The sequence below is a fragment of the Lepisosteus oculatus genome, chromosome 6, assembly GCF_040954835.1.
Source record: "Lepisosteus oculatus isolate fLepOcu1 chromosome 6, fLepOcu1.hap2, whole genome shotgun sequence".
Classification (NCBI taxonomy): domain Eukaryota; kingdom Metazoa; phylum Chordata; class Actinopteri; order Semionotiformes; family Lepisosteidae; genus Lepisosteus; species Lepisosteus oculatus.
Window position 1 is genome coordinate 35,274,248 of NC_090701.1, and position 20,626 is coordinate 35,294,873.

The 20,626-nt window shown below is 36.2% G+C and overlaps 2 protein-coding genes across 5 annotated transcripts in view; both read right to left on the reverse strand.

Moving 5' to 3' along the window:
* Window positions 1-696: 696 nt before the first annotated feature.
* On the reverse strand, window positions 697-5,727 carry LOC102682647 (elastase-1-like). The gene is made up of 8 exons (XM_006634266.3): window positions 5,689-5,727; window positions 4,371-4,477; window positions 3,908-4,017; window positions 3,150-3,278; window positions 2,239-2,375; window positions 1,733-1,878; window positions 1,371-1,520; window positions 697-782 (listed from the first exon to the last, which is right to left on the reverse strand). Exons 1-8 carry the CDS (start codon window positions 5,720-5,722, stop codon window positions 765-767), a joined length of 831 nt encoding a protein of 276 aa, XP_006634329.1. The 5' UTR covers window positions 5,723-5,727; the 3' UTR covers window positions 697-764.
* Window positions 5,728-9,595: 3,868 nt separating this feature from the next.
* ttc21a (tetratricopeptide repeat domain 21A) overlaps window positions 9,596-20,626 on the reverse strand; it is a 29,867-nt gene continuing 18,836 nt past the window's right edge. For all 4 annotated transcript variants that reach the window (XM_015354247.2, XM_015354250.2, XM_015354249.2 and 1 more), the window contains 10 exons: window positions 19,869-20,057; window positions 19,510-19,620; window positions 16,680-16,761; window positions 15,363-15,513; window positions 14,550-14,711; window positions 13,176-13,368; window positions 12,747-12,971; window positions 11,666-11,786; window positions 10,826-10,893; window positions 9,596-9,748 (listed from right to left, as the gene is read on the reverse strand). In XM_015354247.2, the coding sequence (XP_015209733.2) occupies window positions 9,671-9,748; window positions 10,826-10,893; window positions 11,666-11,786; window positions 12,747-12,971; window positions 13,176-13,368; window positions 14,550-14,711; window positions 15,363-15,513; window positions 16,680-16,761; window positions 19,510-19,620; window positions 19,869-20,057 (1,380 nt within the window). In that variant the 3' untranslated portion in view covers window positions 9,596-9,670. The remainder of the gene's footprint in view (window positions 9,749-10,825; window positions 10,894-11,665; window positions 11,787-12,746; window positions 12,972-13,175; window positions 13,369-14,549; window positions 14,712-15,362; window positions 15,514-16,679; window positions 16,762-19,509; window positions 19,621-19,868; window positions 20,058-20,626) is intronic.

The window sequence follows — 20,626 nt, forward strand, 5'->3', positions numbered from 1 at the left end:
AGTGCACTTCACAAGAGTTTGCCAAAGATTTCTTTACAGATCTGTATTGTATTTAACAATAAAACCACTAAACTTGTGAATATGAAGGAGAGGAAAACACCCAGAGGAGTTTCAGCACATCTTCAGCTGTGACTGCAGGTAATGATGTTTTTAGAGCAGTTCATACTTCCATTTTTTAGTAATTTGTTGATCTATGTGTGATGTAACACAAACTACAAGTCAAAACAATGTACTTGATGTAATATTACAGTACAAATACCATGATTTTGGGACAAAAACACTTTTTGTATTCTTTAGGATGGCAGCAGTTAAATATTAGTCTTTAATGTTAATGTAGCATATTTATTTTCTGGTTTTATGAGAGATGACAAAGAAAGGTACACTTTTCTCATAGGATTTTCCAATTTAAACCCCGGAGTAATTTTCTTTTCTTATTATATTTAATTTAAATTTCTTGTTCAAAGAAATGCAAAATACCTTCAGTTGACTCAGAGTGCGGGCAGTGTTAAGGGCTTCATGTACCAGTTGATAAGTAACATTCCCAAAAGAATTTCAGATTTTGTTTCATACCACTTTTTAATTGATATGTTTATCTTTTGGTTTTTAATTACCCTACCCTGAGCCATGCCTTTCATCTAACACTATATTGGCAAAGAACAGAAACATAAAAAGGCAAAAAAACACATGAATCTCAAATGAGTTTTTTTATAATTAATGACATTTAATGATTTTGTTTCATAACGAAGGACGGCTTCTCTTCTTTTCTAAGTGTATCTAATGATCTGCAAATGAGAAAAAATAGATAAAAATGATTGCCAAGATTTTACATGTAAATTGCAAGCTCTCTACATTATGCTAAAAAAATTGCACTTCTGTGTACAATGACACTGTGTAGTGAAGCTGTGGTTGAAGCACGGGTGAGTCATCAAGGGGTGGAGTCATTGTATTCAGGAAAGCCACATTCTTCAGATTCTCACAAGGAAATCACAGAATTGGCTGCACCTGGTGACTTCCACTCCTTATAAAAGCGGTTCTTGAGATAGTGAAAATTGCCTTTTTTACAAGCCCTCAAGATTATGAAGCAGTGAGCATAGTGGGATTAGGTTACGATAGCAGCCTCGGTCAATTTCCAGGTTGGAATGCTGGTAAGTAAGAAGAGGCTAAATGAGCACACCTGGCCTACTGGAATTGATTGAGAGAGGTAATTGCCACTGTGATCTGGGTTGAGACTGTTAGCGGTTATGGAAAGATAAGGTTACGGTTCATGTGGAAACCCCCTGGCCATGCTACCCAATAAAACTTCCACACATAGCAAGGAATTTGTATTAAAAAAAAAAATGAGCACTGTGTTTCAGTGAATCAACGCTTACACTGGAGATCCATCCAAGGTATGAGGAAACGCGAGTGAAGACGGTGGGCTTCTTGTAGGCGTTGCACATCCCAGAGGGTCCATAACTAACGACGCCATGAACCTGCCAGTACCCGTTCATGTAGCAGTTCAGGGGCCCACCTGAATCACCCTGTACCAGGGGGGTGAAAATCAGACCAATGTCACCTTCTCATGAATCTGACCCACTAGAGACAAGTCTATTTTCAAGGGGGATGTAGGTTTTAGAGTACATGATGGTAACTGGTTTTAAAAATATGGAGGTTGTGGCCAGCAAGCACAGAGACAAAGAACTGAAAATACTGGGTTTGGCACATTAAATGTGGAAAGTTAGGTTGGGTCTACCTGGCAGCCAGCAATATTTCCATCTCCTCCTGCACACAGCATGGTTTTCTTAGCTAGGCTACCCCACCAGTCGCTCCTGGAGCAGATGGAGTGCTCCACAATGGGGAGAGGGGCTTCCTGCAGAATAGCAGGGGAGCTGCCTCCAGCTGAGAGGGAGAAACAGAATCTGAGACAATGAGATGTGCAAAACTAGTAAAAAGGCTGTGCAGCCTAAGCTGAAGGTCTCATCTTGGTGATTTTTCAAAATCCTAAAAGTTCTTAATGCCGAGATATGTGCAGGACAGCAGAGATGAAATGTCTTCATGTTACACCACTTCGTTTTTGGAAAGTTGATTAAGAGGGGATGTTCTTGCAATGAATCTAGGATTTCAATGGTTTTTGAAGGTTCTTTGGTTCTTCTTAAGCAACAATGCAAAGACAATCTTGGACAATTTGTTTCAATTCATAGTGTGGGGTACGATTAGGCGATTGGATAGACTCCTTGTTTTGTTTTTTTTTAAACTTACACTGAGTCAGACCCCATCCCGTGATGTAGCAAGTATACCCGTTCGGAAGGAACTGCTCATACTCTGGTAGCTGAGCAATTTCAATAAAACCGTTATCATAGATGGGAGAAGCAAGCTTCAGTAGGGCGATATCATTTCTGAAAAATAATATAATACAGTATATTATAATCCTAATGATAACCTTGCACATAAAATCTTAGATTAACCCTCTCATCCACTCTTTTTAGAATAGGCTCTCCTACCCTCTGATCAGAGGCACCAGAACTGAGAGCCTTTTTCTTCATTTATACCTAAAATATAATTTTTGAACAGTGAAAATAATTGTTTGGAGGAAGTTCTTATTATTATTGTTGTTTTTAAAGTCTATACAGGCTGATTATTTGTTTTTCAATCTTGTGGTGCTTCATTTATACCTAAAATATAATTTTTGAACAGTGAAAATAATTGTTTGGAGGAAGTTCTTATTATTATTGTTGTTTTTAAAGTCTATACAGGCTGACTATTTGTTTTTCAATCTTGTGGTGCTGGAAGAGTTCTGCTTGTTGAATGTTGGTGTTATACTGTGGTTGTATTGTATTACTGTGGTATACAGTATGTTATTTATTCATGAGCTCTTGATGCGCAAGACAAATTCCCTTAAGGGCAATAAAGCTTATTTGATTTCAACAATAAGACTTTAGTGTAATACTATGAAACTTTCAAAATCCAGACACTGGACAACATAGATTTCTGTTGCCATTTTCTTTTTAATTTCATAATTTTGTTTTTCCATTTTTAGCCATTTAATTATTTTCAAAACTACAACATAGTTTTGGATTGGCAAACCAGCCTTAGTGGGGGGAAAAAAACCCTTGCACCCAGATGCTCACGATGATATAAGAGTAGTGTTGGAAGTTGGTCACAGCCCTTACCCATTGCCAAGATCGCCAGTCCACTGGGGGTGCAGAAAAATTCTTTCCACGGGAAGGACAATCTCTGTGCCTTCTTGTATGTAAAGGTTGTATTCTCCCAGAACAACCCGGAAGTTTGTGCTTTGAGGGCTGTAAAAAGAAAGGATAAATCAAAGGTATGACACCTAATGAACTTACTGTTCATAACTCTTTGAGTTGTCCCTTACGCAATACACTTTCCAAACTGTAGACAGTTTATACTGAAGTACACAATGTTTGAAGGGACATTTCAAGTATTGTGTGCAGAACATTTTTCTGGGCTCAAAAGATCTCCAGTCTTTAAAGAATCTACCCAACATGAAACTGCCTAGGAATATTAGGATTTGCCTAAAGATGCTAAAAATCACACATCTTAAGTCATGTATGCAGTGTGTAAATATATTTAAGAGACATGCCTAAGCCTTCAATCATCATAGTGTCAAAACTGTTGAGGGAAGGAACGTTGGCCCTGCACCAAGGGTCTGACCAAGATAGTCATTAACAATTTCATTCTCATTTTTCCAGTACACTGGATTGGCTGCTACACCATCTCAGATGCATCATGATGACACGAACATCAAGACCACTAAACAGACAATTTATTCATAGCTCACAAATCCAAGAATATTAACAGATGATCAGGAGTGTTCTAAAAACACCAAGCAGATCAATGTTTTCATTTGTCTGTTAATAAGCAACATAGGTTCTGAGGAATGTAAAACTAAATGTTGTGTTCTTACCTGAGAATGCAGTGACCAGCGGTCATGACAAAATTGATAGAAATTAGTGTGCCTCCACAGATGTGATAGAAGCTAGTCTCATCATATGGTTCACCATATTGCAAAGAGACCTGTGCAAAAAACAATGTACAGAAGACAGGAGAAGATAGTATACACGAGAACGACATCATCTCTCATCATTAGAACTGGTAAATAATGAGGTATAAATCAACTTTTATATATAAAATACTTTATATACGCCAATCCAAAAAGCAACTTGATTACAATGTTTGAGTTATTGTACAGGGTAATCTGGTTGTAACTGTCTTTATGTACAGTGTGTACAGAGGAGCCCCTTTCAGAAGGATCCTAGTTGAAGGACTTATGAGGAGGAGAATTCGGGGAAAGCTTTTCTGAGTTTTTAAATAGCATTTGTAAGACAAAGCATCTCATCGTATCCTGTTGCATTCCAGAATGACCTCACCTGCCATCTCCAGTAGTTTGGGGGAGCATCTGTTCCTCCCACCACCCGTTCTGTCCCCTGGCTGGATACAGCATCTCTTAATGGGGAATGGCTCCCATATATTACCCCTTATGGAACACAACACCCCCCACCCAACAGTGGAGAGTTAACCAACGTGTCATTAAAACATCACATTCCAATTATCCACCCATCTGTTTTCTAGCTGTTTCATCTGATTCAGGGTCGCAATGAAGCCTATCCCAGCAAGCAAAGGCCACAAGGCAGGATACACCATGGACAGGATGCCAGTCAATCACAGGGCACACACAGACATACAGACACACCAGAGCCAGTTTTCCCAGAAGCCAATTATCCTGCCAGTATGGCTTTGTACTGTAGGAGAAAACCAGAGCCTCCCAGGACGAAACCCATGCAAAAATAGGGAGAATATACAAACTCCATACACCCCAGAAATGGAACTCAGGGCCCCAGCACAGCAAAGCAGAAATGCTAACAACTGATAAATGTTTCATTACAAGCTTTCACAGTTTGCCTGATAGTCGAGACTCTTACAGTGCATGGCAGATGCACAGGATAGAGGTAGGCTGGTACTTTCACAGTATGCAACCTTTACGAGCTACAAGCAGTAACTTGTAGGAGCTGAAGGCTCTTACCTGCTGCATAACACTAAATCCAGTTTCTATTTTTTCACATAACTACCTGCTGGTAGGTTTTTTTAATATGCACCCAGGTGTCGTGGATGGAGAGTCACAGAGATAGTAGTTGCAGTCACTCAAATTACCACTTCATTACACTTTCAAATGAAAGGGTGAACAGAGTTGGCTGTACACAGCATTGTAAATCTGGCACAAATCTTTTAATATGTATGACTGAGAATGAGTTTATCCCTTGCTGCTAAAAATACAAATCTCAAGAGTATTATATTCACTTCCTGCTCAATCTGGCCTCCATGCTCTTAGTTAGAGCTGCTTTCTTAACAGATGTGCTTAAGATTTCATATTTTTGTTGCAGGTTATGAGATATGATGTATTTTGATTGTTAAGAAATAAATGATTAGTATTATATTATTCATATAATAGCAGCTAGCAAATCAAATAACTATCAATTAGCAAAAATAAAACTGCTTTTGCCGCATCCCTCAAATGAAAATCTTAATTCTCGTATTCTTTGGAGTTTTAATGATGATATTGAAAGATGTTGCAGTTATGTTATGTTAAATGAGAAATATTTGTTCTCATAATTTAACCCAGTTTTCATCTGAATAGCAAAAAGAAAACAGCAAAATAGAGGGCTAACATTTCTATAGCATTATAGTTACCAAGGCAGGACAATAATACCAAGAGCCGCATCATCTTCATTCAGAAATGTAGGACTTCATAGCATAACGGTTCAATATATATATGTTTCCTGGATTGGAAAGTAGGATTTACTCCAGTGGAAACTGACTTTATCTGCCTTTGTCTTTATCATATATTTACAAAACCTGGCAGTTTTTTTTTAGATTATCTAAGGACATTTTAAAACAGTTTATTTTGACCACTTGACACAAAATAAATTATATTCTTGAATGATTCACGTTTTATTCCTTTGAAAGTTGAAATACTGTAGTTGCAACTGGTTAATATAGCTTTATACATGGTGTGCATTGTAGTGAAAAATAGGTCTTTAGAGGCTTATTTGTGAACATACATAGTAGATTTATTATGCAGTTAGTAAAAGCTGATGTTATTTATATCAAATATATATGGAAATGAATTGCCTTTCTCCAGTATGTCTGTCCTTGCACATATTGTCCTAGGAAAAGAGCACACAGAGCTTTGTTCAAGGTTGTGCCAAAAAACGCAATTTAAGCAAATTGTAATGGGATCCCCGCAGATGGTTTTTTATCCTGTTGCTAAATGACTGCCAGTTCTTTTCCCATTATCTCTTTATTTTAGCTAAGAGATAACCAGATCTACTAAAATACATATATTATGCAGTGTTTGAGTTCAAAAGAATGGGATGGCATACAAGACATTTACAGTAAACAACAAACCATAATTTGTTCTTAATTTTTGGCATTGAACTTTGCCAGTTGTAACTGAAACAATGATCTAACCTTTTCTGGAGTAGTGGTTCAAAGTGATTTTGAAGAGAATCCCAGTAGAGTAGAGTGAGAATATACAGGCCTCCTCTCATACGACGATGTTTATAATTTTTATTACACTCTTATTTGGTTGTATGCATTTTATAATTTTATAATTTTTGTGCTTAAAATGCACTTTTGCGGGCAGACAGGCAACATGTTCCTGTTGATATAGGTACATAAAAAAGATTACAAATGAAAAGTGATGAGCAGGTTCACTTGTTACTAGTACTCAAGGCAATTCTTGAAGTGACATGGAATGAATTTTAACAACCTGGCTAAGCAGCATGTTGCAGACACCTGTCAGCCTAACATTTTGAATCACAGCTGTTTAAATGCATTGTATAAGAAAGTAAGCTAGACTGATACAGAAGAGCCCCACTAGCACTGTTTTTCCAAATTCTTGTGTGTCTTGTGCAGTGATTACAATTTGAGAGGAGTTTACTAGTCTTGTAACAATAGGTTGGGATTCAGTATAGATATGGAATTTATAAACACACTGCATGAAAATATGTAATACTTTCTGTAAAAATGTGAAACTAACCACAGATATAACAGTTTTGGGAAAAAAAAACTTTTTTCTGCCCAAATATCAAAGGAAATTCAGCTGCAGTAGAGATTCGGAAAGGTAAGAGTGAAAATGTTACTGTTCATGGTAATTTTGAGTGTAATATCAAGAATTTTCTCTTTTTTTAAATTAAAGTATATTTGGTGTAGCTGATTACCAAACAACACATTTGGCTTTCACAAGCAAACCTGGCCATTAGTTCAGCTGCGTACTTCTCACCAAAATTAAATTTTAATCTTCACTCTCTATTGCCAGGTATTTGACAGTTACTATCATGTTTACTTTCATGTTTTTATTAACATTAGTGGAAGCTATTCTTTTAAACCATAGAATATGGCAAAATAATTGGCATACTGGTGAATTGCATATTTATTTTTCATTTTTAAAATTGAAAACATTTCCTAGCTATATATCAATTAAATAGATTCTAGATTCTTTTTTATGTGCATTGGGGCCATTGAAATTTAAAAAAAGAAAAAAACCCATAGATGAGCAGCAAGGTGACTCAGTGGCAAGGAATTAGTATGCACAGCGCTGATGTCCTGGGTTTATTTCCAGATGTGGAGTGTTATCTTTGCAGTTTCTGTTCTCCCTGTGTTTGCACAGGTTTCCTCTGGGGGCTCCAGTTTCCTCCCACAGTCCCGGTTGACTTCCAGGCAGAATTAGAAGAAGCAGTTCCAAAATGGATGGATAGATGAATTGTTAGAGGGCGAAGAATTTGCACTTTTCATTATTTTTCTAAACGAATTAACAAAATGCCAATGTCCATAATAATTTGTCTATAATGCTTGTTATTATATCAAATGAGTTGTATAAAACTCTTGTTTTAATGGTCTCATTAAAATGGATTTTTTTAACATGTATTGCTATATGCAGGAGTAATATTGAAGACGGTATCAATTTACCTGCCCACATGTGATTAAATGTTTTGATCCTTCAGTGTTGCTTATAATAAGGAATGTAAGCTGGGATTAGACCATTGTGAGAGAGATCAGTTATTATATTACACTACAGATAAATTATTTTTAGTAAGATTAACTATTACTCAGTGTAGTTAGACATTCTGTTCCCTTAGAGGGGAGTCCTTCATATTTAGAATAACTCACTATAACAGGACATTTTAAGATTTTTTTGTAAAGCTTACTTCTTCCTATCTTCATCATTTGTTCTTTATACTTTTGTGTAAGATGTGGAGACAAATCCATACGTACAAATATTTTCAATGCACTAACAACTCCAGATACAATTGTAGTAGTTCCACTTCCTAGTCAATGCATCTCTGAAGTAGTGAGAGGTGGCGTTAAAAGAAAAACAACTACCCAGAAAATAACCCAGGGTAAAATGGTACACAACTGGGATAATTGCATAATTATCACCCGGTGGAAGATTCCACCTGAGGTAAAGGAGCAGATCTGATTTGTCTTTGTGTGCAATTGATCATTCCCCTGGACTAATGGGAAGGCATTTAAGAACAGCCAGGAAGAAAAAGGTTTTAGTCTGTGTCTAGGATTCAAGAGTGCTCAGCAGCAACAGATTGATGTGGCTTACAGACGTGTGGGACTCAGTGAGAAACCAATGCTTGAGATACGTAATATACTGTAGCATAGGCTGTACTGAGGGGCATCACAAGTGCAGGATGGCTCAAAGGAGATGAAGTGTGCTGCCAAGTAACAGGGCTGATGAGGTATTTGCACCCGGAGGGGTCCTGAGTATTCCTAGGCCATACCGATAACAGACAGGTGTGTAGACTCAGATAGAGTAGTGTAGCGTTTGCAGGATCTTTTTCAGAACTAAAGAACAGTGGAGACGCGATAAACCAAGCACTGACTTTATTTAACAACCACACCAAAACCACAAGATCTACACACATGAGGAGACTGACGAACACGTACACACATTTAGGGTGGTAATTACCTAACAACACACTCTACTTTTACAGGACTACACAGGGCACTAGAATTACTAAGACTATTTACACAGGTAGGGTCAGCCGCTGGTCATCGTGCTGACCCTCAGACTCTCCCCGGCTACCACTCCCAGCATGCCCAGCGGTACTACGAGCGCCTAGGGGCGCTTCCTCCTCACCACCAGGCGAGGGCGTTACAGTAGTCTCATATGAGAGGCGTGAGAAGATGGAACTATTGCAGAATATTTTAATGATTTTTAAAAAAATGAAATTTCTTTATTCTTTTTAAATTCAGGAAATAATTTACATACAGTGGTGCAATGTTATATTTTTGCATTTCACTGCCAAAAATCCATTTTTTTTTGCGAACTGTCGGCTGTTTTGCCTCACAGCCAGCAGGTGGCGAGAGTGGGCCTGTTTTTCACCGAAGCGCGTGAGTTTAAAAGTGAAATTAACGGCAAATGTCGCAGTATGGTGAAATACAGCAACTTTAATTATGAATCTTTGTAAATTTACAGAAACCTAAATAAATGTGTTCTGACCGAATTAACATGTCTTTTTATTCCTGAAGTGCGAAACATTGTTTTATTTCAGAACTGAGTTTTTTTTAAAGAACAACTATTAACCACAGTCATTTACAATTATTTTAATTTGAAGGGTTCTTTTGAAAGATCAATGTTAATATTTTCCAATCCTCTGTATTAAGGTCTGAGAGAGAACTGGGCCCTTTCTAGGATTTCTTTTCGAATCCTTGGATAGCCAGGGTAGTCAGTCAGGACCTACAAAATTGAACAACAAAAATAAGATTAGAATCATAGAAAATGGGTACTCTAATTCTGGGGGAAAACAGACAAGTTAAAGAATAAGAATTGTTTCCACTTCAATTACCCCTATTGTTTTACTGCTCACATTTCCCATACAAGTAAATACAGTAAATACAATACATAAAACATACAATGTTATTTGCATTGAAATAATAATAATGAAAGAAACACAATACATATGCAGCAAGGAGTCTTTGAGTCTGTGGATGTATTCATTTTAATACATGGAAATTCCTTATTGAGAATTTCTCCTTCTTGCATGTTTTTTTTAATTGTATTTCTTCCATCTGTAGGACATCCTAAAAGATTTGTGTGTTACGTCTGCCAAATCTTTTTTAATTTGCAAAATAACCTTCCACAGTTTTCACATTGTATTGAAGTATGCAGTCACAACACTTTGTAGTAACATTAATATATTAAATAAATCTTAAAGCACAACATACATTGCACATTCAAATCATAAAATAACAAGAAAGAAGTAAATAGATAATTCAGATGAAAGAAAAAGGGAAAAGTCATAAATCCATTAGTATTCAAATCTTTTGCTGTGGCAAAACTAATTTAGATGTACAAAACTAACTTCAGGAGTCACACTATTTGTTTAGTGTGCAATAATAGTTTTTCTCATGATTTTAGAATAAATATACCTATCCCTGTAAGGTTCCACAGTCAGTGGATTACAATACATCCCTATGAGCCTGCAGTCATGCACTGCTGCAAATGATGAACTGCATGACAGTGGATTTTTCTGAGTGGAAAGTACACAGCTTTTTTATTTTCAGCCATGCTGGTCCAGGTGTCATTTCCACAAATGACTTTAACAATATCTGGCAATTCAAATTGAAAAAGAAAAAAAAAAGATTCAGAATTTAATTAAAATAAATGTCACTTTTATGGCTTCTGTTGCATGTCAGTATTCAAAAATGTAACTCTGTTACACCTTCAATGGTAAAGGACAAATTACAGGAGATGAACCTGAACCTGCTTCCCCTTTCTGTATCTTAGTGCAATGTTGACTGTGTAAATACAGACCTTTTGGCAAACGTCGATTGCTTCTGTATATTTCTTGGCTTTTAGGTAATTGAAGGCAAGCCTAAAACCTGTAAAAAATAAAAAGTGTTGCTAAAATTATTTTAAAAAATCGAGCAGAAATAACATTTCCTAACAAAATGCTTTGCTTCTTCTACATTCAGTAAAATAGGTCAGTGCTTGTATGGGTTCACAAGAATCCCATGGACCTTTCTGACCAGGTGTTAGTATAACCTTTATAGAAAGGTACTGAAACAGATCTTATAGACAAAACAAAGGCGAAAATGGAAGAATGTCACAAGCGTAGAAATATTGATGCATATTTGTTTAGGCAATATGGGCACTTTGTGTAAATCCTGCTGTATCACTGGCTAAAAGAGTTTCCATAAGGCCAAATGGCTCTCTATATCTACAGTATGAGCACTAGCCAAACATGTTGCCTATGTAGGGACATACTGTACACTCCATGACTTCATCCCCATACAGCCCTTTTTTATCTGCTGCAGGGCTATTAAAACTGCAGCCCTTCCAATTTTTGCATTTCACAATTACGTGTTGAAGCAGAGGAGCATCGAGATAAATATTAATGTTACGGTTGCGCTTAAGTACTTTGGATTTTTTTTCTGCATCAGAATCCACTTTTGAATTCAACACTTCAGTGCAGTTTCGATTTTTCACAAATCTCTTTGTTGCTGTATCCAGTTGTCAGTAACAGATGCTATCTTTATTGGCTAAATTTGATTGTTTCACAGTAACTGTACTGTTCTAATTTAAACTACGCAAACAGAGAAATTGGAGGTATGTTTTAAATTGAATTAGTAATTTACAAACACAGCTCCTCACCAACAGCAGGGTTCATCCTGTTGCTGTATTTCCAGGCCATTTCATAGTTGTTTGCAGCGTCCTTGTAAGACTGTTCCATTTCCATGATGAAGCCTAGGTATTCAAATGCTTTACAGCACGACTGAAAACCCAAAACAGAAATGCATAGATGAACACCAATTTCTAAAAAACACGATTAGATTGTAGTATACATTGTAACATTCCTAACAATTCATTTTACAGGGAAATAAAGTTTAAAACGTGTAATTAGGTATCCAAGTGGACTTATTTTCACATACATTTTGACAGATGCATATTCACGGGCTACTGGACTCATCGTTAAAAAAGGGATCAGGTGGTTTCATCCCATGTTTTTTTCTCTCCAAGGCCTGAGTGTACTCTAACCAGCCACTCTCTACACCTGCTCAGACTAATAAATCATCTTTCTTTCCACCCCAGGTCCCTTCAAAAACAGATGCTAATTTCACACTTCACATACTGTAGCTTCATCTACTGTAATCTGAGGATCTTGTTTTTGGTAAAACATACAGAAACCTATATATATATATGTATATCAGTTTTACACAACTAAAAAGAAGTATCATGGAATAAAACTACAAAAAAATTAAGAACATATTTAATAGTTCCTCTTGCTAACTTTGATTATTATTGTGTTTAGGTCTCTATTTAAATCTGCTCTTCTCAAAATCCAGCTTGAGTGTCTGAACTGAGGTCATGTATAGACAATATTTAACTATTTCATGATTATTTAATATTTGTCTAGGGCTCCAGCCAGCTCTGTTCGCCTGGCTCCTGGCACGTACCTGAATATTTCTGGCTGACTTGTCAAAAGACATGTCCTTTGAGAAGCTCACCACCAGTCCAACTAGCACAAATGAACAGTATTTGCCTTCAAAAGTATCAAGTGTAAAACCATGTGGTGTTCATTAAAAATATTCCAAAAGCGTAAAATGGCAGATGGTTTTATTAATAATAATAAAATTAATATTTTCACATACAAGCCAGGTGGCCCTTCAAACAATTGTCTTGGCTGCCCACCCCTGACAATACCCTTGCTGTCAAGTAGAAGAACAAGTCTTGCCTTATTATAGAGCAAACAACGCTTCAGGAAGTCTATTGCGATGTCGTATTTGCCAGAGCTGATATAAATGTCAGCTAGGAGCAGCCAGCTTTGTTCAAATTCCTCAGCATTTCCCTCGTTCCACTCCATTTTCCCAAGCCTCTTAAGTTGGTTTCTGGCCCTGGGAGTTTGTTTCAGGATCATGAAAGCCTGAGCCATGGCCAACAGGGATGGGATGAGGTTCTTCTGTAAAGAAAAAAATAGACGAATATTTGGAATATTTTCAGAAGTGAAAATACATGATGCTAATGCACCAAAATGAAAGATTCAGACTTAATATGGTTTAACTTCTTTCACTACACAATTTCAGTATCAGATTAGTTCTTAGTGTCATACTAATGTCAAACAGGCAAAAGCAGTTGTATAATTGGATCAAAACAGCTTAGGTACCTTAGCCATTTCAGTGAATGCGAGAAGTGCCTTTTCAACTTGCTTAACATCTTTGGTAGCCATTAAGCAGCGATTTTGAAGGAGTTGAAGCTTCTCCTGCGCTTGCTTTGTTCGAGGTTGATGCTTCTTTAGCAGATTTTCTGCGGTCTTTACTGCCAATTGCTCCAACTCCTTTCTTTCATTTTCATTGGTGCTGTTGTAACACGTGAATGAAAAAGACTTTGAAAACTCAGCATGTTTCTGTTCTTTTGGTATTAAAAAGGGTTTGCATAAATACGTTCTAATCACAAAAATGAGTGTAGTTATTTATCTTTTTATCTATCTATTACCAATTTCACAGGAAAAGTACATTACAAATGCATTCAGAGGACCGAAAAAAAAAACAGTTATTTTTGTTAAGTTTGTTTGGACATGCATTCAAGTCCCTGAAATATTTTTATGACAGGATTTGTCAGTTTGTGAGTTCTATATATTTCTTGTGCGGGGAGATTTTGAGCACTGAGGTTGCATTGCGTTTGTGCTGGATTGTTCGTAGTCATTTTGTTCAGGTTAAAGTTTGTTTAGCTTTCTGGATACTCCACTCAAATCGCTTTACAGATAATGGGGACTCTCCTACACCACCACTAATGTGTAGCACCCATCTGGAGTGTGCAAGTATGCTCCCCAGACATCAGCTAAGAATGCGGAGGTGAAGAGAGTAATGAAGCCAGTTCATACATGAGGATGATTAGGAGGCCATGATTGTTAAAGGCCAGGGGTAAATTTGGCCAGGACACCATGGCCACTTCTACTCTTTTCAGGAAATGCCCTGGGATTTTTATTTACTTGACTGACAGTCAGGACCTTGGTTTTATGTTATAAAGTATAAATATACATTATAAAATTTTATAGTATCCCCTCACTATACTGGGACATTAGGACCCACATAGTCTGCAGGGTGAGCACTCCCTATTGGTCCCATTAACACCTCTTCTAGCTTTCCCAGGAGGTCTCCCATTCAGGTACTGGCCAGACTCACATCTGCTGAGCTTCAGTGGGTTGTCAGTTGGGAGTTGCAAGGTAATATAGCTACTGGCTGTTTTGTACAGTTCAGACTATTCATTTTACTTCACAGACTATGTATTAGTTTTAGCACCCAGAAACGTTATAATATGCAGAACTAAGAAATACAGATAGAAAAATATGAGAAAATGTAATTATTCTGTCATTCAAATATTCCAGATACATGGTTATAATAATTAAAACACCAAAACAATGAACTGATGATTCCAAATTTTTCTGGTCTGTTATCTAATGTTCAGAATATAAATCTTTTTTAAGACTTGGGTTTAACTGTTCCCAAGCATGAAGATATTAATTTATATTCTGTCATACCTTGGCTCCTCAGGAGAAACCTCAAACACTTCCCCACCTATGGTTTCATTGTCAGGATTAAGGCAAATCTCAATCATATTATAAATAGCATTTTCACCCCAGTCTGTATCTTTACGAGCCTTATTAAAGTGTTTCAAAGCCTCATTTGGCTGTCCAGTGTGCCTGGAGAAAAAGCATACAGTACATATGATGTGGCAACTCAGGAGACCGGAGATTACTTAAAAAACTTGGGCCTTTAAAAAATAACTTTGATTTTAACAACAAATTAGTTGACACTGATCAAAATAACAATGCTAACATTAATTAGTAATTTTCAGTTCTTTGTTCTTTAGACAGCACTAACAAACTAAAATAGTGTGAAGCAATTAATATTAACAACAGCAGAATCCATTAAGATAAACTGCAACTCAGTCCCTAACTAAAGGGGATCAGTTTTTAAGACATTGCAGATATTTTCAGGTGTTGTTAACAAAGACCACAAAACAGTGTAAAATCATCTGCATTATAATGTTGGTGCTATTTCAGATCTTAATCCATGTAAATTGTTTCTGGGATTATAGGAAGACTATTGAATAGGTAGCTCTATTGTAAAGACATTTTTAAAATCTTGTTAATGTCTATTTAAAGCCATATCTAGATGAAACAGATACTAATTTCAAATGGTTATTCAGTAAATGCATAATTGTGCTCTTTTGGCAAAAATGTATATTCTTTCTTTACCTCTAGAATATAATGCTGAGGTTGCATGAGAGGTAACTTACTTCAACAAGATTTATTACTTAAAGTGGTAGAATCTAAATGTATAGTACTAACCACAGATATAGTCCTTTGCAGTAATTATAACCTGGTTCCATAGCCGCCCTTACAGAGTGATTTTCTGACATTTTCAAATAGGATGGGGCATCATCAAGTCTACCAGTTCTTCTCAGTAGGTCAATAAGTTTTGCCAAGACAGAATAATTATCTGTCAAAACAAGAACATTTTGTATTTGTCCTTGGAAATGGCTTGGAAAGAAACATTTCTTTGGAAAGAAGTATATTTAAACAATATGTTAAACAATTTTGAACCTTTGTTTTGCTTTTTATTACATATCATTGTCCATTTCCATGGAATTTTCCAGTCCTATAGGATTGAAAGTTGAGCTTCTTAAAATATAATTCCTGGGACATGACAGTTTTCAAATTTTTAAAATCCCTCTTTTGTAATTATTTCTAAATGTTAAATCTTTTTTGTAAATGAAGAATATTATTGTAACACTTTGGGATTCACAAGGGCATCCTCGCCGCTGCCGCATCAGGTCAGCCCCCCACTGTCTGGGACTCAAACCTGGGCCTCCAGCATCACTCAACAGGGACCCAGCCTCTTGAGCCAAAGGGAAATCTCCTTTCAGCCCAGCGGCTGCAGTCCCTGCTATTCACAGGGAAGGGCAGTGACATCACTGCTCTGGTAAACCATCTCTCACAAGCAATGGAGGCCATATGCGTTACACTCTCCCCCACTTCACTTGCCACCCTCGGCAAAGGGCTATCCCATCCCACTCTGACACCAATGTAACACTTCAGGGTTCATGTGGGTGCCCTCGCTGCTGCCGCATCAGGTCAGTCCCCCACTGTCAGGGACTCAAACCCAGGCCTCCGGCATCACTCAACAGAGGCCCAGCCTCTTGAGCCAAAGGGAAATCTCCCTTTAGCTCCACTGACTGGGTCCCTTTTGAGTGACGCTGGATCCCGGGATTGAGTCCCTGATGGTGGGGGGCTGACCTGAGGTGGCGAGGGTGCCCACGTGAACCCTGGAGTGCTACATTATGAAGGAAGCATTATGAAAATGTATTTTGACTCACCTTTAATGACTTAGGGTGTTTTGCATCACATTACCCTTTTTCAGAAAGTTAATATTCAAATCAACGGTATCATCTCCTGCACAAATTACTATTTAAAACTAGTTTTATGTTTTCTCATAAAATATTATACTTATTGTATTTTAAGATGTTTTACTTACACATTTACTTACACAGTTTATTTCTGAGATTTTCATTGAACACATTTCAACATATTACATAATAAAAAGCTTTTTTAAGAATATTATCGAGACATTGGTTTCGTAAACATATAATGGAAATATTTTAATACCTGGGAATTGCTCAATCAACTGCGTGCAGTGGAGTATTGATTTTTCATACTCTTCTCTTCTGAACAGCAGATCTGCCATTAGCTACAAGAGAGATTTCATGTGAATCTTAGAAAATTCAAAATCAAATATACAAGTGTATTTTATAACATATTGGATTTTATAAATTTCTTCACCATGGGTCAGAGCATATTTCATGGGTGTTCTGTTTTCAAAAATTTCATAACGGAATAGACAAAGCAACCCAAATAGTTTCATCAAGCTTGATAGATGAATAATGCCAAAAGACACTTTTGAAGATAAAGGCATGCAAGCCTTTTGGGTCTTTTGGCCAATTTACATCACCTGATTACAGAAGCAATACTTCAGAAAGGTTGATGATCTCATTGGATTAATAATACTTCTTAGAATACAAGTAAAACAGGTTAAATACCAATTTATTAATTAATATACATATAAAATGTTATATGAGGTTTGCCATGTAAAGCACAAAATATTACCAATCTATTTTACCTTTAAATATATATTAAACACTTAAGAAATACAATGCTTGGAATCAAGATTAAGGCTAGAAAATGTGGGGTTAGGCTATATGTTTTAGCTTTGACGTATTTTTGCATTGTTTGTAAAAATCACAAGACACAATAATATACAGTAGGTAGTGGTCACATGTATCATCGAAGCCAGGTACCAAAAGTACATGTATGTGAGTGATCAGTTCCTGGTGTGTCTACCTTTAGCTTTAAAACAAGTACGTGAAAGGAGTGACATAGACTCCTAGAGCTAATGCGTATGGAATACAAGTATGCTCCTAGAGCTAATGCGTATGGAATACAAGTATGCTTCTCCATGAGATTTGTAGATCTACAGCTACTTTATGCTGTTGCTTCCTTGTGGGCTTTTTTTTTTTACTTTAGTTTTCTCTTCAAAACGTAAATTGCATGCTCAGTAGGATTGTGTTTGGAGGCATTTTTTCAGACATGGGTAGACAAGATGTTTCGGTACACTTTAGAATTCATTCTGCTGCTGCCATCATCCATTACCCCATCAATGATGACCGGTGAGCTAGTTCCAGAGGTAGATATGCATGCCCAAACAATGGCACTATCTCCACCATGCTTCACTAATGATACTGTGTACTAAGGGTATTTTGTAGTGCCTCTCTTTTTCAGGACTCATGCCTTTCCATCAATTTATGTCCATAAAACTTTGTTCCAGAACCCTTGTGGCTTGTCTTTGTACTTCTTTGTAAATTCTAATCTGGCCTTTCTGTTTTTAGTACTAATGAGAGGTTTACATTTTGCAGTGGAGCTTCTTCTGTGCGCAGTCAATTGATATACTTTCACCTTTGCACTCTCTTTGGCTGTTGTTATTGGGATATTTTTCACAACTTCAATTATTTTTATTTCACCGACTGATGTCGTGTTCCTTTGACACTATTGTCTTTGTTGATTGCTTATTCCTCCAGCAGTTTCCTTCTTTTTAAAGACATTCCAAACTGTTGACTTTGTGATACCCAACCTCTCAGCAATGGTTGAAATTGGAGTTTGATTTGCTCCCGAGTTCATGATTACAAGTTCATGATACTTTTCCATCAGAGACAACTCTAGTCTTTATCTAGGCTTATGTCTTCTAACTCAAGAGGTAGACCCAAAAGGTAAACTCCAAAGGCTGGAAACAAAGCCTTTATCTTTTCATAATTAATGCAACACAGAACGCCTGAGCAATTAGCAACAACTGTCAGCCATTTGTCCCAATACTTATGCTCACCTGAAATGGGGACATTGAACACAACAATTGAGATTGCTCTAACATGGCTAAAGTTGTATGCAAAATAATACCCAGAAACAAAGCTTAAAACTATGCATTTATCTCATATTAATACTTTGATGTGAAATACAAAGTTCAATAGCACACAGCAAAAATAACAAATTTCACTTCACTCTCCCAATACTTACTTTCAGTTGGTAGTGTCACTGGTGTCTCATGATTGTGAATGGACAGGCCATAATTGTTCTCGCATCATAATTCCCAGACTGAACTTCTTCTCTTTTTCACTAAATTATGCCAGTTTTGCAGTATGATACAACTGACATATTAATTTGCCTCACCTTGAAAGCTCAGAAGTGTACATTTTCTACCACAAATATGTGGCATGCTACACTTAATATTTTAATGCATGTCATATCCCCTCAGAAAAAAAACAAGATAACTAGATAATTGGATAGCACAAAATATTAATATTTAAAGGTGAAATTAAATGTAACAGTTTTAAAGTGTTCCAGCAGATGTCATTTCTATGCTAAATGTATTAAGTGGAAACTCTTTTCTGAAAGGTTTCAATATGTTTTATTCTCAGGTACAAGTATTTTCTCTGCTTTTGCAAGTACTCCTCACAAAAGGATGCTTGAAGGAAGAGTAACCAATAGTTCTCACTGTAATTTTCCCTGGTTTTGGTGTAACATATAGCAGTAAATTAACTGAATTATTTTATTTCTTTATTAAATTATTAAATTAAATAATAAGCCAAAATTTAATAGGACTAATTTACATTTTGTACCAGAAAGAAATTATGCATAGTTTAACATTTTAATGACTTAAAAGAGATAAAATGACTGCTGTATTGTCTATTGCTCTGTTATGCTGTGTTCTAATTGGGTGTCTTGTTGGTTGTTTATGTGACAAATTTTGTAAAAACAAAAATAACCAAACACCTTTATAATCTATTATTGAGCACAAAGAGTACACATCAAAGCCGAGTGGTATAACATAACAGTTTGGTCTATGATTGTGTGAATTTTTGACTATTGAGAAAAACACAACAATAAATACCATAACGGCATCTTCATTGTTCTCTTCATTTTTCAGCAAGACTAGACACTGTTGGCGGCATGAATCCACATCTCCTTGTACCAGGTACAAACGTGCCAGCTCAAGCAGTATCTTAAATTGTCATACAAAGAAAAACGCAACTATTAAGTAAAATTGTTCACAAATACAACTCCTTTTAGCTCCTGAAAAATATTGTCTCATTAAAAATACTGTAGCATTTATAATATTCCAACACTACATAAATAACAAATTTTAATTAATAATTTAATGAATTGCTCTAATAAAAAGCATAAGGATTTATTCCAATAAATAAAATAGGTCGTAAGATACAGTATAAACATTGAATATAAAGCACTCACTTTGCTGTCTTCTTCAGAGTAAGTCAAAGCTTCCTTGTAAAATTTCATTGCCTTTTCAAAATCTTTTTGTTCCCAAAATTGCTGGGCTATGTGACAGCAGATTGATGATGCAACTTGTTTCTGTGCAGGAATAATTTCTGGCTGTTCTAGAGGAAGTCTTCTCAGTATTCTTGTCTGAATATCATAGGCCTAATGGGAAAAAAATCTAATACAATAACTTTCTTTTCTTTTTATTTCAAATATCCTAAACCTTAAATAAACTTGATGTATTTACATGCATCTATGGTAGAATAAATGTAAGCATTTTAGAAGAAATATGTATACATCACTCAAGGTTAATAGAGTTAATATGTGTAAATAGAACTACAGCAGATATCAGCTGTTAAAAACAATTTTAATTCAGTATTTATGGGTAGTTTTTCAAACAGTACTACAGTATATAAAGTGTTTTTTTTATTTTGAGCACTACCTCAAAGTCATATTAAAACTATTTTTCTAAATACATCTTTTTATTCAAACAAGCCCATCTTCCTAAACAAAGAAATGGGCGCAGTGTTATCAGAAAACTGCATTATTTCTTTGGTTATGATTGCTATGTAGATTAAATAAATAAAAAACTGTGATTAAAATAATTAAATACATCTTTAATTTATTACTGACTTTCAAATGCCAAACATGCTATTATTTAATGTCTTTCTTAATCATCATTCTGAAAATATGAATATTTGTTGTGCACAGCTTCATAAATGACATATCCT

Coding starts and splice junctions, on each gene's coding strand:
- LOC102682647 (XM_006634266.3), bottom strand. CDS start 5,722: ATGATGCGGCTCTTGGTATTATTGTCCTGCCTTG. Junction 4,018..4,370: donor CAAACTACTGGAGATGGCAG/GTGAGGTCATTC, acceptor TTTTTTGCACAG/GTCTCTTTGCAATATGGTGA. Junction 2,376..3,149: donor ACTGGCGATCTTGGCAATGG/GTAAGGGCTGTG, acceptor ATTATTTTTCAG/AAATGATATCGCCCTACTGA.